Raw genomic sequence first — 18,689 nt, forward strand, 5'->3', positions numbered from 1 at the left:
GGGGCCAATCCAGGCAGCCACCCACCCCTAGACCTCTTGCTCCCAGGATGGCTGGGCCTGCACTTGTCCCAGGGGGCTAGGCTGGGGATGGGTGCCAGGCAAGAGGTTGCCAGCCCTGTGGGTTTATTTTCACATGTCCCTCTGGCAGATCAAGTCAGATAAGCAGCTGCCTGGGGGTGTCATCTACAGCATCAAGGGGCCAGGTGTGGACGAGGAGCCCCTGGGCATCTTCTCCATCGACAAGTTCAGCGGGAAGGTCTTCCTCAACACCATGCTGGACCGGGAGAAGAACGACCGCTTCCGGGTAAGAGCCCCTCCCTGCATGCAGCTCGGCCTCCTCTGCTTTTGCTGCTGTGTGACACGCACACCCCCTGCTAGCGGGGGGAACATAGTGCCTCCTGCTGGGAGCCTGGCGTGCGACAGGTGTGAGCTCTCCCGACCCAGCATGCCCTACAGCGCCTCCTGCTGGGAGCCTGGTGTGGGACAGGTGTGAGCTCTCCAGACCCAGCATGCCCTACAGCGCCTCCTGCTGGGAGCCTGGCGTGGGACAGGTGTGAGCTCTCCAGACCCAGCATGCCCTACAGTGCCTCCTGCTGGGAGCCTGGTGTGGGACAGGTGTGAGCTCTCCAGACCCAGCATGCCCTACAGCGCCTCCTGCTGGGAGCCTGGTGTGGGACAGGTCTGACCTCTCCAGACCCAGCATGCCCTACAGCGCCTCCTGCTGGGAGCCTGGTGTGGGACAGGTGTGAGCTCTCCAGACCCAGCATGCCCTACAGCGCCTCCTGCTGGGAGCCTGGCGTGGGACAGGTGTGAGCTGTCCAGACCCAGCATGCCCTACAGCGCCTCCTGCTGGGAGCCTGGCGTGGGACAGGTGTGAGCTCTCCAGACCCAGCATGCCCTACAGCGCCTCCTGCTGGGAGCCTGGTGTGGGACAGGTCTGACCTCTCCAGACCCAGCATGCCCTACAGCGCCTCCTGCTGGGAGCCTGGCGTGGGACAGGTGTGAGCTCTCCAGACCCAGCATGCCCTACAGCGCCTCCTGCTGGGAGCCTGGCGTGGGACAGGTGTGAGCTCTCCAGATCCAGCATGCCCTACAGCGCCTCCTGCTGGGAGCCTGGTGTGGGACAGGTCTGACCTCTCCAGACCCAGCATGCCCTACAGCGCCTCCTGCTGGGAGCCTGGTGTGGGACAGGTGTGAGCTCTCCAGACCCAGCATGCCCTACAGCGCCTCCTGCTGGGAGCCTGGCGTGGGACAGGTGTGAGCTCTCCAGACCCAGCATGCCCTACAGTGCCTCCTGCTGGGAGCCTGGTGTGGGACAGGTGTGAGCTCTCCAGACCCAGCATGCCCTACAGCGCCTCCTGCTGGGAGCCTGGCGTGCGACAGGTGTGAGCTCTCCAGACCCAGCATGCCCTACAGCGCCTCCTGCTGGGAGCCTGGCGTGGGACAGGTGTGAGCTCTCCAGACCCAGCATGCCCTACAGCGCCTCCTGCTGGGAGCCTGGCGTGCGACAGGTGTGAGCTCTCCAGACCCAGCATGCCCTACAGCGCCTCCTGCTGGGAGCCTGGTGTGGGACAGGTGTGAGCTCTCCAGACCCAGCATGCCCTACAGCGCCTCCTGCTGGGAGCCTGGCGTGCGACAGGTGTGAGCTCTCCAGACCCAGCATGCCCTACAGCGCCTCCTGCTGGGAGCCTGGCGTGCGACAGGTGTGAGCTCTCCAGACCCAGCATGCCCTACAGCGCCTCCTGCTGGGAGCCTGGTGTGGGACAGGTGTGAGCTCTCCAGACCCAGCATGCCCAGTCATGCCCTACAGCGCCTCCTGCTGGGAGAAGCTGTTTTCTCTACGGCCTCCACTCCAGCACAGTTCCCTACAGTGCCGCCTGCTGGCAGCGGCTGGGACTGGCACAGCCCTGGAGCCAGTTAGTTGGCAGTGAAGTGTGCTATTGTCCGGTGGCCCGTAAGGAGCCGAGAGCTGCGGCTGATGCCTGTTCTCTGCCCTGTGCCCAGCTGAGGGCCTTTGCCCTAGACCTGGGGGGTGCGACCCTGGAAGACCCCACCGACCTGGAGATTGTTGTGGTGGACCAGAACGACAACCGGCCCCTGTTCCAGCAGGAGATTTTCACTGGGCACGTGGTGGAGGGAGCCGTCCCAGGTGGGTGCCTTTGCTATGAGCCTGCCAGGGCCTGGCATTGCCCAGCACAGATCGAACACAGAAACATGAGCACATAGCAAAGGAGGAGCACAAAGGAACAGCACCAGCATGTAGGGACATTGGAAAACAGAATCCCAACTACACATACACAGTGATGGGGTCTAAACTAGCTGTTACCACTCGAGACAGAGATCTTGGAGTCATTGTGGATCGTTCTCTGAAAACATCCACTCAATGTGCAGCGGCCGTCAAAAAAGCAAACAATGTAGGGAATTGTAAAGAAAGGGAAAGATAAAACAGAAAATATCATATTGCCTCTATATAAATCCATGGTACACCCACATCTTGAATACTGCGTGCAGGTGTGGTCACCCCATCTCAAAAAAGCTTATATTGGAATTGGAAAAGGTTCAGAAAAGGGCAACAAAAATGATTAGGTGTATGGTTCGTTTGCCATATGAGGAGAGCTTAAGACTGGGACTTTTCAGCTTGGAAAAGAGACAACTAAGGGGGGATATGATAGAGGTCTATAAAATCATGACTGGTGTGGAGAAAGTAAATAAGGGAGTGTTGTTTACTCCTCATATCACAAGGACTAGGGGTCACCACATGAAATTAACAGGCAACAGGTTTAAAACAAACAGAAGGAAGTATTTTTTCACACAACACACAGTCAATCTGTGCAACTCCTTGCCAGAGGATGTTGTGAAGGCCAAGGCTATAACAGGGTTCAAAAAAGAACTAGATAAATTCATGGAAGATAGGTCCAGCAATGGCTATTAGCCAGGATGGGCAGGGATGGTGTCCCTAGCCTTTGTTTGCCAGCAGTTGGGAATGGGGCAACAGGGGTGTGACGATGTGACGCAACAGGGAGGGGGGAGTGTTGACCTGGGAATGTGCCCTGGGGATGGGAGACCTGAGAGCCTGTCACCTGAGCCAGGACGGGGAGGGGGAGGTGACACCTCTGCCCGGGAATGTGAAGACAGGCTGCAGGAGAGAGCCTGCTGGGGGGGTTTAGTTTCAGTTCAGGGCTGGGTGGAGGAACACAGGGAACCCCAGGGCTGGGGTCTAAGCTCCCTGCTCCCCGAGAAGGACTTGACTGAGGGGTCCTGGGTGTACCCACAAGCTCTGTTTTGGACTGTGTTCCTGTTGTCCAATAAACCTTCTGTTTTACTGGCTGGCTGAGAGTCTCAGTGAATCCCAGGAAGAGGGGTGCAGGGCCTGGACTCCCCCACACTCTGTGACAACTGGTGGTAGCGGTGGGATGTACTGCACCCCATGAATGGCGCTTCATGCAGTAAGTGACTGGGGAACAGTAAAACGAAGGGGGATTGACGGGGACCAGGCGTGCTGAAGATTCAGAGAGAGACAGTTTCAGGGGGCGGTTAACCCCTGGGAGTGTGTGACCAGAGAGAAGGACTTTTGCAGTAACAGGGTCCCCCGGGGGATCGCAGCGAGCGGTCCCAGGGGCAGAGGAGTCTGCAGCTCGACCCTGGCAAAGAGGTGGTGACCTCAAGAAGGACTGGCACACGAGGGGTTTTTCCTGGAGACCATAGAAAGCTGCCCGGCCTGCGAGTGGCCAGCAAGGAGATGTACGCTAAACGCCTTAAGAGCGACCTGGTGGAGCTGTGCAGACAGAGGAGGCTCGCATTGGGAGGTCCACCAAGGAACAGCTGATTGCCCAGTTGGAGGAGCGGGATCGCTTGGATGACCCGATCCCTGTCCCTGAGGGAAGCCGCCCGGCGGATGCAGCGGGGGCCCTGGGGCCTGACCGGGCTGGGAGGGGTCAGACTGCTGCCGAGGACATCCCGAGACCCTTCCTACCTATGCCTGGGGGAGGGGTTGGGGGAAGCCCAGCGATTACCGAGGGCACCCTGACCCCAGCAGCCATCAGGGGATCCTCCCGGCGGAGCTCCCCATCCCTGGAGCAGATACGGCTGGAATGGGAGAGGGAGATGAAAATGAGGGAGCTGGAGGATCATGAAAAACAACGTCAACATGAGCAGGAGGAAAAGGAGAAACAACGTCAACATGAGCGGGAGGAGAAGGAGAGGGAACGTCAGGAGAAGGAGAAACAAAGACAGCATGAACTGGAGCTGGCCAGGCTGAGGAGCAGTGGGGCCCCGGCTGCGGTGAGTGCGGGGGGACCCAAGACTGCAAGGAGCTTTGATAAGTGCTTCCTGGCCCAGCGGAAGGAGGGGGAGGACGTAGATAGCTTCCTGACGGCCTTTGAGAATGCCTACGAGATGTACAGGGTTGACCCTGCAGACAGGCTCCAGTTCCTCACCCCCTTACTGGACCCCAAAGCCGTGGAGGTGTACAGCCTAATGACAGGGGCGGAGGCAGGGGACTATGAACTGTTCAAACAGGCCCTGCTCCGTGAGTTTGGGCTGACCCCCGAGATGTACCGGAGAAGGTTCCGGAGTCAGCGTAAAACGCCTGAGGTCACCTACCTTCAACTGGTCAACCGGATGCAGGGATATGCCTGCAAGTGGACAGCTGGGGCCCGAGCTAAAGAGGACCTGCTTGACCTAATCGTACTGGAGCAACTGTATGAACAGTGACCATCCGACCTGAGGCTGTGGTTGGTGGACAAAAAGCTGGAGAACCCCCAGCTCGCAGGGCAGCTGGCGGACGAGTTTGTGAACAGTCGGTCAGGGGGTAGCCGGGAGGAGTCCCAAAAGAACAGCCTCCCGCCCCCGATGAAGAGAGAAAATAGGGGAAATAGGGAGAACCCCCTCCCAAGGGGAACGCCTGGCGTCAGGCCCCTCAGACCCGCTCGAGGGGACCAACGTGACCTGAGCTGCTATCACTGTGGCCAGAGAGGCCACGTACGGACCCAGTGCCCCGGGCTCAGGGACAGACTGAGCAGACCCAACCTACCCAGGGTTAACTAGGTAGGGACTCAGCTGGACGAGGGGCAGACGACCCAGGCAAGGGGGGCTACCAGTTTACCACCTGCGCAGGAGGGAAGAGTATCCCCGGCCAGCTCCGCCAGAGGGCCGGAGGCTCTGGACTCAGGGTGCTCGGTTTACAGGGTGGGCGCGGGGCTGTCCCTCCGGAGACAGTGCCTTGTTCCCCTGGAGGTGGATGGCAGGAAGGTCAATGGATACTGGGATACGGGCACGGAGGTGACGCTGGCCCGGCCTGAGGTGGTGGCCCCAGATCGGGTGGTGCCCAACACCTACCTGACCCTGACAGGGGTGGGTGGGACCCCATTTAAGGTGCCCGTGGCAAGGGTATACCTGAAATGGGGGGCCAAGGAGGGCCCCAAGGATGTGGGGGTACACCACCATTTGCCCACTGAAGTTTTGATGGGGGGAGACCTAGAGGACCGGCCAAGCAAGCCCCAGATCGCCCCGGTTGTGACCCGTAGCCAGAGCTGGCGAGGGGCACTGCACCCTGACCTTGGGGAGGGTACCACACCGGAGGCGCAGGACCCTACCCTGGTGGGGAGGGAGCGCCGAGGGGCACGGCTCAGAGAGGCTGAGGCCTCAGACCTGGCCACTGAGGGGGAACCAGGCCCCATCCCTTCCCCAGCCGCTGAGTTCCAGGCCGAGTTGAGGAAAGATCCCTCCTTGCGGAAGCTCAGGGACCTGGCCGACCTCAGTGTGGGACGGACCATGAGGAGAGGCTGCCAGGAGAGGTTCCTGTGGGAGAAGGGGTTCCTGTACCGAGAATGGGCTCCCACAAGGGAAGTAGAGGCCTGTGGGATCAGGAGGCAGCTGGTGGTCCCCCAGAAGTATCGCCACAAGCTACTGTACCTGGCCCATGACATCCCCCTCTCAGGGCACCAGGGAATCCGGCGCACCCGGCAGAGGTTGCTACAGAACTTTTACTGACCCGGGGTCTTTACCACGGTCCGGCAGTATTGCCGATCCTGTGACCCGTGTCAGAGGGTGGGGAAGGCCCGGGACAAGGGGAAAGCGGCTTTGAGACCTTTGCCCATCATAGAGGAGCCTTTCCAGAAGGTGGCCATGGACATCGTGGGGCCTCTCAGCAAGACGACCCGGTCGGGGAAGAAATACATTCTGGTGATGGTAGATTTTGCCACCCGCTACCCCGAGGCAGTGCCCTTAGCTTCCATTGAAGCAGACACCGTGGCAGATGCGCTCCTGACCATTTTCAGCCGAGTGGGGTTCCCCAAGGAAGTCTTGACAGACCAAGGGTCCAACTTCATGTCGGCCCTGCTCCGGTGCTTGTGGGAGAAATGTGGGGTCCAGCACAACTGGGCCTCAGCTTATCACCCCCAGGCCAATGGGCTGGTGGAGAGGTTTAACGGGACGCTAAAGATGATGCTGAAAACCTTTATGAACCAGCACCCGCAGGATTGGGACAAGTACTTACCTCACCTGCTGTTCGCGTACAGGGAGGTGCCCCAGGAGTTTACCGGATTTTCGCCTTTCAAACTGTTATATGGAAGGAGGGTGAGGGGCCCCCTGGACCTGATGAGCGACAAATGGGAGGGGAAGGCCACTCCCGATGGAGAGTCAGTGGTGGAGTATGTCCTGATCTTCCGAGAGAGACTGGCTGAACTCATGGGCCTGGCCAGGGAGAATTTGGCCAGAGCCCAGAGGAAGCAGAAGGTCTGGTATGACCGCATGGCGCGGGCCCGTGCCTACGCCACCGGGGATCAGGTGATGGTTCTCATCCCTGTGAGAAAAAACAACCTACACGGCCACCTGGGAGGGCCCTTTCAAGGTTGTCAAGCAGCTCAATGAGGTAAACTATGTGGTGGAGCTGTCGAACCGGGCGCACCACCGCCGGGTGTACCATGTGAATATGATGAAGCCATATTATGCCAGGGGGAATGTGGTGTTGGCCATGTGTGGACAGTGGGAGGAGCAGGGAGATGACCCTTTAGTAGATCTATTCCCTGGGACCGGAGCTGGTTTCCCCCGGACACAATTCCCCTCTCGGATCAGCTAACCCCTGCCCAGCAAGCTGAGGTCAGGGAGGTGCTGCATCCGTACCGACAGCTGTTTTCCAACCAGCCTGGACGCACTAATCTGGCTGTCCACCGGGTGCAGACCGGGTCGCACCCGCCGATAAGATGCTCCCCCTTCCGAGTCACAGGGAAAACTGCTCAGGACCTGGAAAGAGAGGTCCGGGACATGCTGGCTTTGGGGGTGATCCAGCCATCGTCCAGCCCTTGGGCCTCACCGATGGTGCTGGTCCCCAAAAAGGACGGGTCGGTCCGGTTCTGTGTGGACTATCGGAAGCTCAATGCCATCACAGTATCTGATGCCTACCCCATGCCCAGGCCTGACGAGCTCCTAGACAAGCTGGGAGGAGCTCGGTACCTTACCACCATGGACCTTACAAAGGGCTACTGGCAAGTGCCGCTGGATGCAGATGCCCGGCTGAAATCGGCCTTTATCACCCCTCTGGGGCTCTATGAGTTCCTGACCCTGCCTTTCGGCCTCAAGGGAGTGCCGGCCACCTTCCAGCGCCTGGTGGACCAGCTCCTGAGGGGGATGGAGAGTTTTGCCGTGGCGTATATTGATAACATCTGTGTCTTTAGCCAGACCTGGGAGGAACATGTTCCCAGGTTAGACAAGTGCTGGACCGACTCCAGGGGCTGGGCTGACCATAAAAGCTGAGAAGTGCAAGGTGGAGATGGCTGAAGTATCTTACGTGGGCCATCGGGTGGGGAGCGGCCGCCTAAAGCCGGAACCAGACAAGGTGGAGGTGATCAGAGACTGGCCCGCTCCCCACACCAAAAAGCAGGTCCAAGCCTTTATTGGGATGGCAGGATACTACCTAAGATTTGTGCCCCACTTTAGCGCCATAGCCACCCCCATCACTGAGCTATGCAAGAAGGGGAAGCCAGACAAGGTGGTCTGGACCGAGCAGTGCCAGGAGGCTTTCCGGGCGCTGAAGGAGGCTCTGGTCAGTGGCCCAGTTCTGGCAAACCCAGACTTTGACAAGCCCTTTGTGGTGTTCACCGACGCCTCAGACACGGGACTGGGGGCGGTGTTAATGCAGGAGGATGAAAAGGGGGAGAGACACCCCATCGTGTACCTGAGCAAGAAGTTGCTACCCCGGGAGCAACACTATGCGGCCATCGAGAAGGAGTGCCTGGCCATGTGTGGGCCCTCAAGAAACTAGAGCCCTATCTCTTCGGGCGACACTTCACCGTGTGCACCGACCACTCTCCCCTGACCTGGCTGCACCAGATGAAAGGAGCCAACGCCAAACTCCTGAGATGGAGCCTGCTCCTGCGGGATTACGACATGGACGTGGTCCACGTGAAGGGAAGGGCCAACCTGATAGCGGATGCGCTGTCCCGGAGAGGGGGCCCCGAACTTCCCCAGGTCACTGGTCACAGTGACCCCGCTCAGTTCAGTCTCGAAGGGGGGAGAGATGTGAGGATGTGACGCAGCAGGGAGGGGGGAGTGTTGACCTGGGAATGTGCCCTGGGGATGGGAGACCTGAGAGCCTGTCACCTGAGCCGGGAGGGGGAGGGGGAGGTGACACCTCTGCCCAGGAATGTGAAGACAGGCTGCAGGAGAGAGCCTGCTGGGGGGGTTTAGTTTCAGTTTCGGGCTGGGTGGAGGAACACAGGGAACCCCAGGGCTGGGGTCTAAGCTCCCTGCTCCCCGAGAAGGACTTGACTGAGGGGTCCTGGGTTTACCCACAAGCTCTGTTTTGGACTGTGTTCCTGTTGTCCAATAAACCTTCTGTTTTACTGGCTGGCTGAGAGTCTCAGTGAATCCCAGGAAGAGGGGTGCAGGGCCTGGACTCCCCCACACTCCAAGACAAATGTATGGATCACTTGATGATTCCCTGTTCTGTTCATTCCCTCTAGGGCACCTGGCACTGGCCACAGTTGGAAGACAGGATACTGGACTAGCTGGACCTTTGGTCTGATCCACTATGGCCGTTCTTATGTAGAGACAACATCAGAAAGGCTAAAGCACAAAATGAATTACACCTAGCAGGGGACATAAAAGGCAGTAAGAGGAGGTTCTTTAAAAATATGGCGACAGATACTCAACATAATTAATATTGACAACAAGGCGGGAAGGATCGCAAGCCAAAAGAGGGAAAAACAAGTTAAAGAATATTTAGTTAAGTAAGATAAGACCATGTATAGTTGGGATTCTGTTTTCCAATGTGCATCACTTTACATTTATCAACACTGAATTTCATCGGCCATTTTTGTTGCCCTGACGAGGTGTGGGCTTAGGTGAAATTACTGTACGGCGGGTGCACAAGTGGTTGAAAGACCTCACTCAAAGCATAGTTATCAATGGTTCACTGTCAAACTGGGTGGATGTGCCTAATGCAGTCCCACACGGGTCTGTCCTGTGCCCAGTACTAGTCAATAGTTTCATTGATGACTTGGGAATGGAGTGGAATAGGCTTATAAAACTTGATGATGACCCCAAGCTGGGAGGAGTTTCAAGCACTTTGGCAGACAGAATTAAAATCAACAAGATGAAATTCAATATAGACAAGTGCAAAGTACTACGTGTAGAAAGGAAAAAAATCAAATGCACAGCTACAAACTGGGGAATACCTGGCCAGGTGGTCGTGCTGCTGAAAGGATCTGGGGGTGAGGGTGAATATGAGTCCACAGTGTGATACATCTGCGGAAAAGGCTAATGTCATTCTGGTGTGTATGAGGAGGAGTGTTGTATGTAAGACATGGGAGGTACCTGTCCCCCTCAGCTGGAGAACTGTGTCCCATTCTGGGTGTCACACTTTAGAAAAGATATGCACAAATTGGAGAGAGTCCAGAGAAGAGCAACAAAAATGATTAAACGGTCAGAAAACCTGACCTAGGAGGAAAGGTTAAAAACCTGGGTGTGTTTAGACTTGAGAAAAGGAGACTGAGGGGGGACCTGGTAACAGTCTCCAAATATGTTAAGGGCTGTTCTAAAGAGGCCGGGGATCAGTTGTTCTCCATGGCCACTGAAGGGAGGAAAGACGTGATGGGCTTAATCTGCAGCAAGAAAGATTTAGGTGAGATATTAGGAAAAACTTTCTAGCTCTCAGGGTAGTGAGGCTCTGGAATCGGCTTCCAAGGAGGTTGTAGAATCCCCGTCATTGGAGGTTTTTAAGAACAGGTGGGACAACCTGTCCGGGATGGTCTAGGTTTACTTGGCCCTGCCACCGTGCCAGGGGCTGAACTCGATGACCTCTCGAAGTCCCATCCAGCCCGACATTTCTATGATTCTACACCCTTGGTGTATTTCTGGTCATAGGCACCTATGTGCTGAAGGCAGAAGCCACAGACGCTGACGACCCAGACACAGACAATGCAGCCCTGCGATACTCCATCCTGGAGCAGGGCTCTGCCGGGCTCTTCAGCGTCAATGAGACCACAGGCGAGATCCGCACCGTGCAAGTGGGGCTGGACCGCGAGGTAATGGGCCCCGGGGGGCAGCCAGCGCTGTGGGCTGGGAGTCCCTGCTGCCTGGCTCGGGGGCATGTCTCTGCAGTGGCTGGGGGCCCGCCCGATTGCACTCGATCAGTGTGTGGGTGGCTGGAACCAGAGGGATGGCTTGGCAACCAAAACCAGCGTGCTCTGGCTACCTGTGGGCAGCCCTGACCAAGACTAGCAGAGCCCTGCTGGGGCAGACCCAGGACATGAATAACAGACTGTGCACTGGGGCGCAGATGTGAGCTAACTCAGGCCAATGCGGGGTGGGTTGGGCAGCCCCTGGCTGGGTAACACAGGGCATTGCCCCCCTCCAGGGGTCCAGGGCACTGGGGAATGGGCTGGCCCTGGGCCTGACAGGCAAGTAGCTGGCTGCAGGGCAGCAGGCTCCCTGGATGACCCCGCTGGCTCCTTCCTCCCCAGGTGGTGAGTGTGTATAACCTGACGCTCCAAGTGGCTGACATGTCGGGCGATGGCCTCACCACCACAGCCACAGCCGTGATCTACGTTGACGACATCAACGACAACCCGCCCGAGTTCACCAAGCCGGAGGTAGGGAGCCGGGCCAGCGGCTGGGGGGACGGGGTGCAGGATGCCTGGGGGGCCAGTCTGACTCACTGCATGGCCGCGGGGGGTTCCTGCCCTCTGTAGGCTCTGTGTAGGGGGACAAGGATCCTGGCCCAAGCTGGGGAAGATGCGAACGTGGGCCGTGCCATCGTGCCAGGCCATGAGCGCCCCAGCTGCTCTCTTGCAGTTCTCCATGGAGGTGCTGGAGAACACGAGTGGCGTGGACATCGGCCGGCTCCTGGTGCACGACAAGGACCTGCCCGGCTCCCCCAACTGGCTGGCGCGATTCACCATCCTGGAGGGTGACCCAGACGGGGCCTTTGCCATCCGCACCGACCCCCACACCAATGACGGCATCCTCTCCGTGGTGAAGGTGAGGGGGCAGCGCCCTGGGCCACAGCCTGTCCCTACTCCCAGCCCCAGGGGGCTTGGCCAGCACCCACGCCCCAGCCAGCCCCCTATTCCCTCTAGCCCGGACCCATCTGGGGATGAGTCACTCAGCACAGGGGCCATGCTCTGCCCCTCATTACCAATGGCCACAGGGAGCAGCCAGGCTGTGTCCCAGCCCAGAACCCTGACTGGAAAGCGGTCCCTGGGTGTGGGGGTCCCACTGGAGAGTGACCCCTGGCCGTGGGGCGCCCCACTGGAGAGCAGCTCCTGGGCGTGGGGGTGGGGAGCCCCGCTGGAGAGCGACCCCTGGGCATGGGGGTGGGGAACCCATGTGCAGACCGACCCCTGGGGTGGCTGGCCTGGGGTTACCTCTTTTCCCCGTGACTAACTCTTGGCCCCTCCACTTTCAGGCCCTGGACCACGAGGGGCGGGACCATTTCACGCTCACCGTCTCTGTCCAGAACCAGAACCAGCTGCACCCCTCGGCCCCCCAGACCACCCGGGCCCTGGCCATGGTGCAGGTGCAGGTTCAGGACGTGAACGAGGCACCCTTCTTCCGCGAGAACCCCCGGCTGGCCAGTGTGGTGGAGGGGGCGCCGCCGGGCACCGAGCTCACCACTTTCAGTGCCAGCGACCCGGACACCCGTCAGCCTCAGGCCCTCAGGTGAGACCCCCCGGGGGGCTCTGACCAGGGGCCAGCGCTGCCTGCCTCCCCAGGAGCCCTGGCAGAGCCCCCAGGAGCAGCCTGGATGCAGTGCCAGGGGCTGGGGAACAGTGGGTGGGAGCTGCACTGGCCAGCGAGGGGCCCCATGGAAATCCCCCGGGGGGAGGTACGAGGATGGGGAACTTGGCCTTTAGCGCCCGTAGAGTGAAGGCACCAGCCTGGCTGCAGGGGCTGCTGAGGCTGGGGCTGGTGCTTTGCCATGCAGGAGCCTGGGTGGGGAGGCCCCCATCAGACAGGCTGGCAGGGGCTGGGAGATCAGGCTCAGCGCTCTGCCATGCAGGCTTCAACTCCTCTGATGGGGTGTTACTCGCCCATGCTAGGGCACCTCCACCCTTATCCATTTCCTAGGGCTCAGGACACAATCTCCTGCAGGCTTGCGGGGCCATGTACCAGTGAAAGAGCCTTACACAGTAATATCCTTAACGTCTAGGTATTAACAGTTACCGCCCAGAATGCACACGCTAAGCATACAGTGCACCACGCCCCATAAGGCAAATGAACTTTTCCAGGTGGTCAGTCAGGATCAGATCGTCCAGGGCTCCTCCAGCCTCTGAACAATATACTTGGCAGGGGGTTGAGGTCTAGCAGCTCCGATCTTGGGCTGTGTCCTGGAGTTGGTGCCAAAGAACTTCTTTTTGGACCCCGCTTTATATAGTTAAGCTTGAGTCCTGCTTAGCTCTACCTTAGCCAATCATTTCAAACTAAAGTATTACAAAATAATCCTTTGACCCATCCTAACCTATTGCAGAACAATGCTTTACACCTTGCACAAATTAGTTATGCAACAGACAGAAGCAATTACGAAACCATACAGATAAACAATAGAGAAGTAGATACCATAAAGGCAAAACAATGAAGTACGGATTTCACAGGCACACTGCTGCTAAGTGGTTCCTGGCAGACAGAAGGCTGCCAAAGTTTTCTCTAAACAGCCTAGGAGCTGTGTCTTTATCTGGCGGCAGTGGGTACTGTTAGGACAGAGGTGCCTCCTTAACAGCCCTCTATTACGTTGTTTTGCTATAGAGGGGATGTGACTCTTTGCGTCTCCCCCTCCCTGCCTCCAGCTGCGCACGCCAGGGCAGGGCTCCTGGGATGCCCCCAGAGAGGTTTGGGTTGGTGGCCTAGGCAAATAACTTGGTGTCTCTGCCCGCAGTTACTCCCTGGCCTACGACCCGGCCGACTGGCTGCTGCTGGACCCGCGCTCCGGGAGGGTGCAGACCAAGCGGGAGCTGCCGCGCCGCTCGCCCTTCCTGCAGGGCGGCTGGTACACGGCTGTCATCCTGGCCAGCGATAATGGTGAGCCGGGGGCGCTGGCCCCGCCCTGCAGCCTGGCTGAGCCCCGCCCGCCCTCCCGGTCAGCGTGTGGGGCCCTGACCTGTCTCCCCTTGTCCCCAGCTGACCCGCCATGCACGGCCACTGGTACCTTGTCCATCGAGCTCCTGGAAGTGAACGACCACGGGCCGGCCCTGCTGCCACTGGCGGGCGTCGTGTGCAGCGAGCCCAGCAAGGGGCAGGGGCTGCTGCTGAGCGCCACGGACGAGGACCTGCCGCCCCACGCCGAGCCCTTCCACTTCCGCCTCAGCCCCGACGCCCCCCAGCTCGCCCGCAACTGGAGCCTCAGCCAGCTCAACGGTGAGGCCGGGGGCCGGAGCGAGCCCCAGCTGCCATCGCTTGCCCATGGCCGGGAGGCGACAGCCTGAGCCCCACTCCACCCCAGCCCGCCTGAGGGGGCAGGACTCGATGGGCCTGGGGTCGGTGGAGGCTAGTGTGTGTGTGTGGGGGGCAAGGGGCTGATCAGTGAGGGAGCAGCAGGGGGGTGGAGCAATGGGCGGTAGCGGGGCGGGCTGATCAGTGAGGGGGGAGCAGGGGCGGATCGAAGAGGGGGGAGCAGGCCCTGATCGGTGGGGGGGGAGCAGGGGCGGATCAAAGAGGGGGGAGCAGGCCCCGATCGGTGGGGGGGGGAGCAGGGGCGGATCAAAGAGGGGGGAGCAGTCCCCGATCGGGGGGGGAGCAGGGGGTGGCTCGAAGAGGGGGGAGCAGGTCCCGATCGGGGGGGGGAGCAGGGGCGGATCGAAGAGGGGGGAGCAAGGGGCGGATCGAAGAGGGGGGAGCAGGCCCCGATCGGGGGGGGAGCAGGGGGTGGCTCGAAGAGGGGGGAGCAGGTCCCGATCGGGGGGGGGAGCAGGGGCGGATCGAAGAGGGGGGAGCAGGCCCCGATCGGAGGGGGGGAGCAGGGGCGGATCGAAGGGGGGGGAGCAGGGGCGGATCGAAGAGGGGGGAGCAGGCCCCGATCGGGGGGGGGGGGGAGGGCAGCACTCGGGGCCATCGGGCTGGGGCCAGCGCAGAGTCTGGGTGTTTCACGGTGACCCTGTCTCCCTCCCGCCCCCAGCGACCCACGCGGTGCTGGTGGTGCTGGCCCCGGTGCCCGCGGGGCTGCACTCCCTGCCGCTCCTGCTCAGCGACTCCGGGACGCCCCGGCAGGAGCGGGCGCAGCTGCTGAACGTCTCCGTGTGCCCCTGCGACGAGGGGGGCAGCTGCCAGGCCGGCGCGGCGGCTGCCTCCATGGCCGGGGCGGGGCTCAGCTTCGGGGCCCTGATGGTCATCCTCAGCAGCATCATCCTGCTCCTGTGTAAGCCACGCGACGATGACCCCCCCGCCCCCCCGCCCCCCGCCAGGGCCCGGCCCCACCACCTCTCTCTGTCTCGGCAGCCCTGGCCCTGCTGGCCGCCATCCGGGAGCGGTGCCACCGGCCCCCGCGGCACGAGGGGCTGCTGCAGAGCTCGCGGGACGACCTGCGCGACAACATCCTCACCTACGACGAGCAGGGCGGGGGGCGAGGAGGACCAGGTGAGCGGGGGGGGGCAGCCCCCTCACCAGCCCCCCGGGGCCCGGGCATGCGCCAGGCAAACCAGCCACACACTTCGCTGCTGCCGGTGCCCCTCGGCCCTGCCCCACAGCCCCCTGCTAGCCCAGCCCCGTCCCACAGCCCTGCCCCACAGCCCCCGCCAGTGCCCCTCGGCCCTGCTCCACAGCCCCCGCCAGTGCCCCTCGGCCCTGCTCCACAGCCCCCGCCAGTGCCCCTCGGCCCTGCCCCACAGCCCCCTGCTAGCCCAGCCCCGCCCGCCCCAGCCCTGCCCCACAGCCCCCGCCAGTGCCCCTCGGCCCTGCCCCACAGCCCCCTGCTAGCCCAGCCCCGCCCGCCCCAGCCCTGCCCCACAGCCCCCGCCAGTGCCCCTCAGCCCTGCTCCACGGCCCCCGCCAGTGCCCCTCGGCCCTGCCCCACAGCCCCCTGCTAGCCCAGCCCCGCCCGCCCCAGCCCTGCCCCACAGCCCCCTCCAGTGCCCCTCGGCCCTGCCCCACGGCCCCCTGCTAGCCCAGCCCTGCCCCTCAGCCCTGCCCCACAGCCCCCACCAGTGCCCCTCGGCCCTGCCCCACGGCCCCCTGCTAGCCCAGCCCCACCCACCCCAGCCCTGCCCACAGCCCCCACCAGTGCCCCTCGGCCCTGCCCCACAGCCCCCTGCTAGCCCAGCCCTGCCCACCCGAGCCCTGCTAGCCCAGCCCCGCCTGCCCCAGCCCTGCCCCACAGCCCCCGCCAGTGCCCCTCGGCCCTGCCCCACAGCCCCCGCCAGTGCCCCTCGGCCCTGCCCCACAGCCCCCTGCTAGCCCAGCCCCACCTACCCCAGCCCTGCCCCACAGCCCCCTGCTAGCCCAGCCCCGCCTGCCCCAGCCCTGCCCCACAGCCCCCGCCAGTGCCCCTCGGCCCTGCCCCACGGCCCCCGCCAGTGCCCCTCGGCCCTGCCCCACAGCCCCCTGCTAGCCCAGCCCCGCCCGCCCCAGCCCTGCCCCACAGCCCCCACCAGTGCCCCTCGGCCCTGCCCCACGGCCCCCTGCTAGCCCAGCCCCACCCACCCCAGCCCTGCCCACAGCCCCCACCAGTGCCCCTCGGCCCTGCCCCACAGCCCCCTGCTAGCCCAGCCCTGCCCACCCGAGCCCTGCTAGCCCAGCCCCGCCTGCCCCAGCCCTGCCCCACAGCCCCCGCCAGTGCCCCTCGGCCCTGCCCCACAGCCCCCGCCAGTGCCCCTCGGCCCTGCCCCACAGCCCCCTGCTAGCCCAGCCCCACCTACCCCAGCCCTGCCCCACAGCCCCCTGCTAGCCCAGCCCCGCCTGCCCCAGCCCTGCCCCACAGCCCCCGCCAGTGCCCCTCGGCCCTGCCCCACGGCCCCCGCCAGTGCCCCTCGGCCCTGCCCCACAGCCCCCTGCTAGCCCAGCCCAGCCCCGCCTGCCCCAGCCCTGGCCCACAGCCCCCGCCAGTGCCCCTCGGCCCTGCCCCACAGCCCCCTGCTAGCCCAGCCCTGCCCCTCAGCCCTGCCCCACAGCCCCCGCCAGTGCCCCTCGGCCCTGCCCCACAGCCCCCTGCTAGCCCAGCCCCGCCCGCCCCAGCCCTGCCCCACAGCCCCCGCCAGTGCCCCTCGGCCCTGCCCCACAGCCCCCTGCTAGCCCAGCCCTGCCCCTTAGCCCTGCCCCACAGCCCCCGCCAGTGCCCCTCGGCCCTGCCCCACAGCCCCCTGCTAGCCCAGCCCTGCCCCTCAGCCCTGCCCCACAGCCCCCACCAGTGCCCCTCGGCCCTGCCCCACAGCCCCCTGCTAGCCCAGCCCCGCCCGCCCCAGCCCTGCCCCACAGCCCCCGCCAGTGCCCCTCGGCCCTGCCCCACAGCCCCCTGCTAGCCCAGCCCCGCCCACCCCAGCCCTGCCCCACAGCCCCTGCCAGTGCCCCTCGGTCCTGCCCCACAGCCCCCTGCTAGCCCAGCCCTGCCCCTCAGCCCTGACCCACAGCCCCCTGCTAGCCCAGCCCCTCACTCCTGACCCACAGCCCCCTGCTGTCCCCAGTCTCTCCTGTTTAGGGGGGACACATACCATATTACATCAGCCTGGGCAGCCCCAAACTGCCCCTGCCCCGTGCAGCCCAGCGCCCCCAGCAGGCAGGGACCTGCTCATCAGCTGGCCCCGGCAGGCACTAAAGTGCTTCTCTCCGCAGGGCGCCTACGACATAAACCAGCTCCGCAACCCCGACTTCTTCCCCCCACCCTGCCCCCGGGGCAAGCAGCCGATCCGGAGAGACGCTCCCTACAGCTATGCCACCCCCCCGTATCCACGGAAACTGCCCGCCAGCCCCTCTGACATCGAAGACTTCATCAATGAGGTGAGTGGGGTGCCAATGGCATGGGCTGGGGCTGCTCCCAGCTGGCCCCGGGCCGCTCCTGCCAAGCTGGAACAGGTCCATGGGCCAGCTGGGCCGCTCTGCCAGCCCCGGCACCCCCACTCGGCCGAGCTCCCCCAGGGCTGGTCTGCTGGCCCCAGGGCCCTACGCAGCTGGCTTCCTGCCCCGCGGGTATTACTTGTCCAGCATCCAGACCCGGCTAGGCACCTGCCAGGACAGACCCAGCCCTCCCGCTCAGGGCAGGGGCTAATCCTGGCGCAGGAGGGAGGGCATTGGGGTCCCACACCACACTCAGGCTGTGACTGGCTCGACGGGGGTAGGGCTTGGGGCTCCCATGGGCACCACGGGGCTCCCAGGCTCCGACTGAGGGGAGGGCAGGGGGCTGGGGCAGGCCACGCACTGGCTGGGGGGGCCGAGCTAGGGTATGGAGACAGGTGCCTGGCCCCGGGGCTGCTTTGCTACCACTAGCCAATAGCTGCCGGCTCCTGCAGCTGCCCCCCTCGGATCCAGTGCCCCCACCCAGGCCTCACAGCCCTTCCTCCTGCCCCAGGGGCTGGACGCGGCCGACAGCGACCCCAACGCCCCCCCCTACGACACAGCCCTCATCTACGACTGCGAGGGCTCCGGCTCCGTGGCTGGCTCGCTCAGCTCCATCGTGTCCAGCCTGACGGACGGCGACCAAGATTATGACTACCTCAGCGAGTGGGGGCCGCGCTTCCGCCGGCTGGCAGACCTGTACGGGCACTAGGGCTGGGGCAGGGAGGGGGACTCAGGGGTCGGGGGGGGGGAGATCCTGGGAGCAGGGCCCTGCCCAGCGCTGGCAGAGCCCGGGAGCAGCCTCCTCTGCAGGACCCGGCTATAGCTGCGGAGCCACGGGCAGCGGACACCTGCACAGCACCAGCCTTTGGAACAACCTGCGTTTAAACAACAAAGCCAGCCCGGGGCACAGGCAGCCCCCCCACTGGGGTGTGGGTGGGAGAACCAGCTTCTCAGGCCTGCCTCTGCCCACGCACCAGAGGCAGGAGGGTGCAGGGATGTGAGAACCGCACTGAGACCCGCACGTCCGGCTTGACCTGCAACAAGCACCGACCAAGCTGCAGAGGGAGGCTCCCTGCCCAGCCGCCGTCCAAAGCCCAGAGCAGCACACGTGGCAGAGGGCACAGCCAACATTAACTTTAGCCTGGCGCTCAAAGGGCAGGCTGGGGAGCACGAGGTGGAGCACAGGGGCAGGGCTGGCTACAGGGGAGGTACGT

The 18,689-nt window shown here is 62.9% G+C and overlaps 1 protein-coding gene across 1 annotated transcript in view; it reads left to right on the forward strand.

Annotated features, from left to right (window-relative positions):
• Nucleotides 1–18,184, forward strand: part of CDH15 (cadherin 15) — a 32,272-nt gene extending 14,088 nt beyond the window's left edge. Inside the window, 13 exon segments of the mRNA XM_077831434.1 lie at nucleotides 149–304; nucleotides 2,005–2,149; nucleotides 10,363–10,523; nucleotides 10,962–11,090; nucleotides 11,293–11,478; nucleotides 11,906–12,159; nucleotides 13,373–13,515; nucleotides 13,615–13,851; nucleotides 14,609–14,848; nucleotides 14,929–15,047; nucleotides 15,049–15,066; nucleotides 17,254–17,418; nucleotides 17,987–18,184. Coding sequence (XP_077687560.1) covers nucleotides 149–304; nucleotides 2,005–2,149; nucleotides 10,363–10,523; nucleotides 10,962–11,090; nucleotides 11,293–11,478; nucleotides 11,906–12,159; nucleotides 13,373–13,515; nucleotides 13,615–13,851; nucleotides 14,609–14,848; nucleotides 14,929–15,047; nucleotides 15,049–15,066; nucleotides 17,254–17,418; nucleotides 17,987–18,184 — 2,151 coding nt within the window.
• Nucleotides 18,185–18,689: the final 505 nt, after the last annotated feature.

The sequence above is a fragment of the Eretmochelys imbricata genome, chromosome 12 (genome assembly GCF_965152235.1).
Source record: "Eretmochelys imbricata isolate rEreImb1 chromosome 12, rEreImb1.hap1, whole genome shotgun sequence".
In the NCBI taxonomy this organism is placed as follows: Eukaryota; Metazoa; Chordata; order Testudines; family Cheloniidae; genus Eretmochelys; species Eretmochelys imbricata.